Source organism: Calidris pugnax, unplaced genomic scaffold (assembly GCF_001431845.1).
Source record: "Calidris pugnax isolate Ruff unplaced genomic scaffold, ASM143184v1 scaffold16, whole genome shotgun sequence".
NCBI lineage: Eukaryota > Metazoa > Chordata > Aves > Charadriiformes > Scolopacidae > Calidris > Calidris pugnax.
Genome location: NW_015090847.1, coordinates 940,269 through 949,265, shown reverse-complemented (window position 1 = coordinate 949,265; position 8,997 = coordinate 940,269). Strand labels below are relative to the sequence as shown.

At 48.2% G+C, this 8,997-nt stretch overlaps 1 protein-coding gene across 9 annotated transcripts in view; it reads right to left on the bottom strand.

Annotated features, from left to right (window-relative positions):
- The window catches only part of EPHA5 (EPH receptor A5), a 253,611-nt gene that overhangs the window by 11,039 nt on the left and 233,575 nt on the right, over positions 1 to 8,997 (bottom strand). For all 9 annotated transcript variants that reach the window (XM_014943100.1, XM_014943107.1, XM_014943103.1 and 6 more), the window contains one exon: positions 2,960 to 3,153. In XM_014943100.1, coding sequence (XP_014798586.1) covers positions 2,960 to 3,153 — 194 coding nt within the window. The remainder of the gene's footprint in view (positions 1 to 2,959; positions 3,154 to 8,997) is intronic.

The following is an 8,997-nucleotide window of genomic DNA, read 5'->3' as shown; positions in this document are numbered from 1 at the left end:
ACAAAACAAAAAACTAAACCTGATTTAAAAAAAAAAAAAAAAAAAAGAAAGCCATATAAATAAAAAATCCCACATCACTAAACTAGTCTCTATGCACTATGTCAACCCGTCTTGAAAACTTCCAGGGATGGTGCCTCAACCACTTCCCTGGGCAGACCATTCCAAGGCTTAATAACACTTTCCATGTAAACATTTTTCCCAATCTCCAACCTGAACCTCCCCTGGTGCAACTTGAGGCCATTTCCTCTTGTCCTGTGACTTGAGAAAAGAGACCGACCCCCACCTCTCTACACCCTCCTTTCAGGGAGTTGGAGAGAGCAAGAAGGTCTCCCCTCAGCCTCCTCTTCTCCAGGCTGAATAACCCCAGCTCCCTCAGCCTCTCCTCATAAGACTTGTTCTCCAGACCCCTCACCATCTTTGTCGCCCTTCTCTGGACCCGCTCCAGCACCTCAATGTCTTTTTTATGGTAGGGGGCCCAAAACTGGACACAGTACTCGAGGTGGGGCCTCCCCAGTGCCCAGTCCAGGGGGACAATCACCTCTCGGGCCCTACTCCCCACGCTGTTCCTGACACAGGCCAGGATGCTGGTGGCCTTCTTGGCCACCTGGGCACACTGCTGGCTCCTGTTCAGCCCACAGGCCACCAACACCCCCAGGTCCTTTTCTGCCAGGCAGCTCCAGCCACTCTGCCCCCAGCCTGGAGCGCTGCCTGGGGTAATAACCCTTTGCTGCTGCAAAAACACCGACACAGTAACCTGGCACAAGCCACCCGTGCTGCAGACGGGTCCACCGCTCTCCTAATGATGCTTGGAGAGCAGAGAGGGCTTGTCCAAGGTCAGCCAGGAAAGACAACTGGATTTGCCCCCTGCTTTGTAATACACCAGGACATAGGGCTAACATAAGCCTTGCATAAAGATTATTACCCAGCAAGTAAAAAGAATGTTTTCTGGGTCAGCCCCTGATGGTGAGAATTACACTTAAAAGACCTTCAGCTGGAAAGAGAGCCGAGATGTTATATTATTATAGCACTTCAGGAATCTTCATATATTTTATGAGCACATTAGTATTATTTGTTTATTTAATAGCAGTGCTGAAGGGTCCAATAAAACGTGAATACTTGCAGTACCAAGAGCATAATGGCTTCCCATAACATTTTACACACATGAGGAATTCAAAACTCCTAAGTAATCATAACAAGAAGTGGGTTTTCATCACTAATGTCAGGAGGTACCTACTGATATGCACACACTGTAATGCAGACAGTGACTTCCTCCCTTATTTGCATTAATGAGAATTTCCATAAAGAATACATTACATATATAAAAAAATCCTTTATGGCTGCTGTATGTTTAAATCATGATTCATTTGGAATTACTACGGTCTGGGCATGGCAATCCATGATTATAGAAACACAGTCCCAAAGCCTGGCTGTTCCTGGCTCCATCCACATCAAAAATACTACCAGAGCTCTGAAAAAGGAGAGATTTGGAATTGCACAGACCTGTCCATGGAACAAAACATCAGCAAAGTGCTTAGCAGCTCAAGGAAATGGTTTGCTGCCTATTTGCTTCTTTTCTGGCATAACTGTTTGGTATAAAAGAGTGCATGAACCACTGCCTAACAGGCCTGGAAAATGATTGTTCTGAACTGAAAATAAAAGAGAAACATCCCATATTTTGTGCTATCATAAACTTTTTCCTGCAGGTTTGCTGGGACTGACTTTACATTTAATTGCTAATAAGAGTAATTTCTTCTTCAGATGGTAAATGATGCATGTAAAATCGCCCGAGGAACCAGAGCTAACTTGTATTTTAAAAGTAACAGAGATTTCATGTTTTTTCTCTTCCACTGCATGAGGTGCCACGTGTGGGGACATGCCAGCATGGGGGTGTGAGGTCCAGCTGCAGCAGGTGAGATGGGCCACATGCTGTGCAAGACTCTCAGAAGGTGTGGACTCAGATGGATCTAAACTCACAACAGCACATCTGCTTTGGTCCACGCCACCAGTCTCATCTCATTTTACACCTCTTCTCATTCCTGTCCAAGGAAAACGACACGACATGTATTTTTTCTCATCCTCTGAGAATAAGCTTTTCTGAAGGGTCTCTTCCCATGCTCATCAGGGGAACTCCACTGCCATCAGTGAAGCAGCAATGATTTATATTCATCACTCCTGCGTGACCTTGAAAGGGATTGAGTGATTAGCAACACAGATGGCTCAGAAGCAACACTTGTGTGCTCACCCTCCAAGACTCCGCTATGGTGGAGATCCCAACGCTAAAACTCACTCAAAAACATTAATCTCTTTTTCTTCAAGTGCAACTTTATGTCTTGACTGTATTGACCTTACTCGTAGCCATGTAGCTATTCAGATTCCTGTCTGGTTGCCCACCAGCTGCTCTCCACACTTGGTGTGGTCTTACCAAATGGTTTGTGTACAGTTCTTTGGGAACCACAGGGATCCTCTTGCGATTATCAAGACCGTCAGAACTGTTGGTGGTGGCTAGCACACCTGGGAATAGTTGTGGGAGGATGCACTTGGACATCCATGAGCTTTGCCCATCCTAAGAATTTCCCCATGAGATTCCTCTTCATTTGTATCACCAGGATAAAGTCAACAGGCAGATAATTTGAGCGGCATTTATTATCTACTTCATGCACTCAAGTCTTGCCCTCTCTAACCTTGGGGTAGAGCACAGGCAGCTTTATCACAGACCTATAAATATTGCTGAAACTCCTGTTTCTGAAAGACAGTAATTTTCTTTGTGGGAGCAGCAGAGTAACTGAATTGCTCATCTGTCTGCCCATTTCAACAGAAAAAGTTGGTTTGGGGAAACTCCTCTGGACATAACGAAGCTGGAGGAACGTCCACCCACGGAGGCACACGGGCAAAATAATAAGAGGAAATTCAACCCCAGGGGCGGGTATTCAGAGAAGATGGCTCTGGCCTGAGTTTGTACCTGCTCGATGCATTAACCAACGTCTTCAAGCTGCTGGGGTTGCGGATGAGCTTGTCCAACATGCTGACGATCTCGTCAAACTTGGGCCTGCTGTTGCGGTCCTTCTGCCAGCAGTCCAGCATCAGCTGGTAGAGAGCAGCAGGACAGTCCATGGGACTTGGCAGGCGATAGCCTTCTTCCACAGCTTTAATCACCTACAGGGGAGACAAAACACGAGGCCGATGGGTTGCTTTCCTTCCTCTCGCCTTCCTCCCAAACGCAAGTTGACTTGAAGAGAGAACTTTGGGATCAGCGATATCACAGAATCACAGAATCTTAGTGGTTGGAAGGGACCTCTGAGATCATCGAGTCCAACCACAAAAAAAAAACCAAACAAAAAACAACAACAACAACAACAAAAAAACCCAACCAAACAAATACAAAACACACCACACCAAACGCCCACCAAAAACACCGCACCCACCAACTAAACCCCACACTCAACACCTCACCATAAACCAATAACCTTGGGCACTAGAGCATGCCCTGAAGAACCATGTCTATACGTTTCTTAAATACCTCCAGGGATGGTGACTCCACCACCTCCCTGGGCAGGCTGTTCCAGGGCCTGACCACTCTCTCAGGAAAGTAGTTCTTTCTAATATCTAATCTAAATCTCCCTTCCCACCGCCCCCCAATTCTGCAGACAAGAGGTAAACCCAGTAAACCCTAATATCTTTCATATTTTCTACGGGATGAGCTGAATCACTTAATTTTTGGCCACTGCAAAATTAATCTAGGAAGCCAAGGCTCTGCTGCAAACCTGTTTGCATTGACAGGTTGCAGTTGTTCAAAGCCCAGCTGAGGTCTGTAGGTTATATACCAGGAAACTCCCGGAGCCTACCCTAAAGCCCACGAAAAGCATCCTACAGGGCTTTCTGGCATCTTCTTGGAGTGCAGTGATTTTGTTTATTCAGATGTTGGCTTCCCTTTAAATGAAAAGGCATGTGCTAGACCACAAATTTGTATTACAGTAATAAAAGTCTGACTGTATTTCAAAAGAGACTTTGAATGCTAATTGATGGATGGATTCGAGGCAGAGGCAGAACAACCATCTCATATATCATTCAATGCTGTCTGGGTCTAGCCATTTCTTCGTGTGGCCACATTTCTGCCAGGAATTTCAAATGTCAGCCCAGGAGTATGTAAATTAAAACCAGGGGAGGGTTGTTGCACTGTTTTCAAACACAAGCCATCTATGGTTCTGCATCGAAAACAAGTGGTACGCACATGTGCTGTCTGCCCTCCTGAAAGGCAGAAATGAATAAATGAGGACAGAACTGAAGAAAACGACTTGTTTTCCCCAGTTTGGGGCAGATTTACGGCAGGGCTCCAAGCCCAGCGGTTCCCATTTTGGACCCTTAACAATTTTCAGGAGAATGCAACTCGTGTTTCAAGCCACAAGGGTCTGTGACTGCTCCAGGAGAGTCCCAGTGGCCCATCTTCACACCCTCTACTCCCAAGACCCCTTGACTAAAAGGAGTAGGAAGCAACTCTTTGCTATGTGGAAAACCACAGCGCTTCACTGTTGGACTCCAAGAACAGATGCCAGTCATTCTAGGCACCGTCTCAGGACTTGAAAACATCCTGTATTTACCAAGAAGGCTCTGTGGTTAGCACAGATCTCTTCTTGATCTTTAGGCCCTACTCAAGCAGTACAGGAAGAGCCGCCTCAGGCTGGCATTGCATTCCAGAAGGCCTCGAAATTCGGGACGTGATGGATCACTTTCAAATCATCCTCCACCACAAGGGTTTTTGCCAAGGGGAAGAGTCCCAGGAATGAGCTGGGCTGGTTGAGCAGCAGCAGTGGGAACCTCAAACTCCCTAATGATGGACATAGAGAAGAAGTTAGGTGAGGCTTTGCAATCTTCTCCAAGGGCAGCGAGCATGTCCGAAAATCCGGCCCACAAGGCCTGCAGCCCTTTTGCACCCATCTAAGATTTAATCTGTCAGTGGAGCAGCTTCTCTGCTCTCCACCCAACCTGCACTTGCAGAGCAATTCTCTCCTGTGGCCTAACTTTTGCTTGCAACTTCAAAAAACCCAGCCCCACCACACCGCACTGTCTGTTCTTCCCAACATCATGCTTTTGGGCTCAACCCTGATACCAAATTCGCAGCTGCCCTATAAAAAACACAGTCTCGGGGTGGCCACGAAAATGCTATTTGCCGTGTCCATGCTTGTATTTATAACAATCATGGATCATCCTCCAGCTGTAGCCGAAAGAAAACAGTAGCAAGACGGGGAGCAGACCATCTGGCACCAGCTCAGAATATCTGAACTGCATCTGCAACGGGGTTGCGCGTGTTTGATATTCCTGGCAGTAACATCACAATCAATAGCGTTAACTCAATTTACAGGATGTCATTCGTTCGGGTGATGCAACGTAAACGGTATCAAAATACGTTTTTTTGATAGGTAGGACTCTTGCCTCTGAAGGTGCCTCGGGGGTCTGGCAATAAGAGGAGCAAAAAGAATGAAACAACAAAGACCGTGTCACTTGTAGCCACCACGATACTTAGAAAGTAAGAAAATGGCACATTTACAGTTCCATTCATTGGTGTATACTGCTTTGTAAGACTTGAAAAGCTAAAATTTGCACCCATAAGGAGGCCTTTTTGTCCTTGTTCCTCTTCTGGACAAGCACTACTCACTTATGGATCGGGGGGACTGAACTCGATGTTTGGGAGAGGACCATTTGGGACAGTCTATTCCAGTAAACCAAAGCAAAACACTTTTCAAGCTCTATGTTTTCATAAAACCACCAGTTTGAGGGCTAAAAAGCAACCGCTGCGATCGTTTAGCTTAGCAACCTGGTCGACGCAGGTCGCAGAATTCCCCTCAACGATTCCTGCATCAAAGCCTTTATCTTGTGGTGGAGCCAAAGCGTATTTTCAGAAGGCCATCCAGAAACCAGCAGGACTTTAAACCACGGTTTGTAGCCTTCACAGCTCAACGTGGCCTGCCCTAGGGCAACTGCAGCTCCTTTAAAGCAATCCTGCCGTAACCTGGTGAGAACCGTTTCGCTCGTCACCAACTGTGCTGCCAAACGACCTGCTCTAATTACAAGCCAAGAAATGCTTTTGCAACAAAAAGTCTGAAATTCACGTCAGCAGAGTCCCCTGATCCCCCACGTGAAAGTTTGATGCTCTATCTAACACCACTTGATTCTTCTGCCAACACAAGGAGGGGAGGAAAGAAGAAGAGGAGGCCTCCAGAAGATGAAGGCCTACATTGCATGAGAACCATGCCACAGCACGGAATTAAGTTTCCTCAGCTACCACCATCCAGGCACTTGCCACCTGCACACAGGCAGAGAGGTGACCCAAGCAAAGACTGAGCAGGAACTATTGTTCATAAAAATCCCCCCTAGTCCTCTCCCTCCTTCTGCTAAAGGAACCTGTCCCCCATCTGCTTTTTCTCAGGCAAGTGTGAAATCCCCCCACACAGCGCAGAGAGGCATTTGAGCTTTTCGGAACAGTTTGCAAAGTGTGGATGTTCATAATGTTACGATCCAGGCAAGGGACTCCCCTGGCCACGGAGCAGTATTTCACAGAATCACAGAATCTTCGTGGTTGGAAGGGACCTTTGACATCATCGAGTCCAACCACAAAGAAAACCCCAAAAACAACAACCCCACCAAACCAAAAAAAACCCCACAAACAGACACAACCCCACAATCTCGAGCACTAGAGCATGCCCTGAAGTGCCACCTCTACATGGGTTCTTCAATCCCTCCAGGGATGGGGACTCCACCACCTCCCTGGGCAGGCCCTTCCAGGGCCTGACCACCCTCTCAGCAAAGTCATTCTTCCTCACATCTCATCTAAACCTCCCCTGCCCCAACTTCAGACCATTTCCTCTGCTCCTGGCATCATTCCCTTGGGAGAAGAGGCCAACCCCCACCTCTCTACACCCTCCTCTCAGGTAGTTGTAGAGGGCAAGGAGGTCTCCCCTCAGCCTCCTCTTCTCCAAACTCAACATGCCCAGTTCCCTCAGCCTCTCCTTGTGTGACTTGTTCTCCAGTCCCCTCCCCAGCTTGGTGGCTCTCCTCTGGCCACGCTCCAGCACTTCAGATTTCCCTGGCACCAGCCTGAATCTCAGCCTGGCATTTACTGAAGGACATCTGTGCTACGCCAGTGCCTCAGCGTTAAAGATAGTTACAGCGCTCGGTGGGACCGAAAGAGCTTGGCTCTCCGTTGCCGCATTCCCTGCACAAGATATGGAAGAAAATCTCTGCATCTGATCGAGATAAATCCCCGTGTAGGGAACACGCTGCTTTACCAAACTCCCTGCCAACCTGACAGCCTCAGCCGTGCAGAAGTGGTGGGGCATTCATGCCCAACGACGTGCTCCTCTCCCTGGCAAGAAGTAACGGCGTGACCGTCTCAAAGGTACTGCTCGTCTCCACGCCTGGACTCGGAGTGAGATGAGCCAACAGCTCGGCGTGACAGGTAGTGACATCCCCCCATGGCAAAGGCCCACAGACAAAGCACGGGAGAAGCAGCCAGAGCTTTTGCTGCCAGTGAAAGGGCAGAAAGCCACGGGGACAGGGATGCTGCTCAGAAAAGGAAAAAAGGATGAAACATCAGGTGTTGGTGGAGCTGGGGGTGTTCAGCCTGGAGAAAAGGAGGCTGAGGGGAGACTTTCTGGCTCTCTCCAACTCCCTGAAAGGAGGGTGTAGCCAGGGGGGGTCGGTCTCTTCTCCCAAGTCACAGGCCATGGGACAAGAGGAAATGGCCTCAAGTTGCACCAGGGGAGGTTCAGGTTGGAGATTTGGAAAAATTTTTACACTGAGAGGGTTATTAAGCCTTGGAATGCGCTACCCAGGGAAGGGGTTGAGGCACCATCCCTGGAGGTTTTTAAAAGATGGGTTGACAGAGTGATTAGAGACCGATGTTTGGGAGAGGACCATTTGGGACAGTCTATTCCAGTAAACCAAAGCAAAACACTTTTCAAGCTCTATGTTTTCATAAAACCACCAGTTTGAGGGCTAAAAAGCAACCGCTGCGATCGTTTAGCTTAGCAACCTGGTCGACGCAGGTCGCAGAATTCCCCTCAACGATTCCTGCATCAAAGCCTTTATCTTGTGGTGGAGCCAAAGCGTATTTTCAGAAGGCCATCCAGAAACCAGCAGGACTTTAAACCACGGTTTGTAGCCTTCACAGCTCAACGTGGCCTGCCCTAGGGCAACTGCAGCTCCTTTAAAGCAATCCTGCCGTAACCTGGTGAGAACCGTTTCGCTCGTCACCAACTGTGCTGCCAAACGACCTGCTCTAATTACAAGCCAAGAAATGCTTTTGCAACAAAAAGTCTGAAATTCACGTCAGCAGAGTCCCCTGATCCCCCACGTGAAAGTTTGATGCTCTATCTAACACCACTTGATTCTTCTGCCAACACAAGGAGGGGAGGAAAGAAGAAGAGGAGGCCTCCAGAAGATGAAGGCCTACATTGCATGAGAACCATGCCACAGCACGGAATTAAGTTTCCTCAGCTACCACCATCCAGGCACTTGCCACCTGCACACAGGCAGAGAGGTGACCCAAGCAAAGACTGAGCAGGAACTATTGTTCATAAAAATCCCCCCTAGTCCTCTCCCTCCTTCTGCTAAAGGAACCTGTCCCCCATCTGCTTTTTCTCAGGCAAGTGTGAAATCCCCCCACACAGCGCAGAGAGGCATTTGAGCTTTTCGGAACAGTTTGCAAAGTGTGGATGTTCATAATGTTACGATCCAGGCAAGGGACTCCCCTGGCCACGGAGCAGTATTTCACAGAATCACAGAATCTTCGTGGTTGGAAGGGACCTTTGACATGATTGAGTCCAACCACAAAGAAAACCCCAAAAACAACAACCCCACCAAACCAAAAAAACCCCCACAAACAGACACAACCCCACAATCTCGAGCACTAGAGCATGCCCTGAAGTGCCACCTCTACATGGGTTCTTCAATCCCTCCAGGGATGGGGACTCCACCACCTCCCTGGGCAGGCCCTTCCAGGGC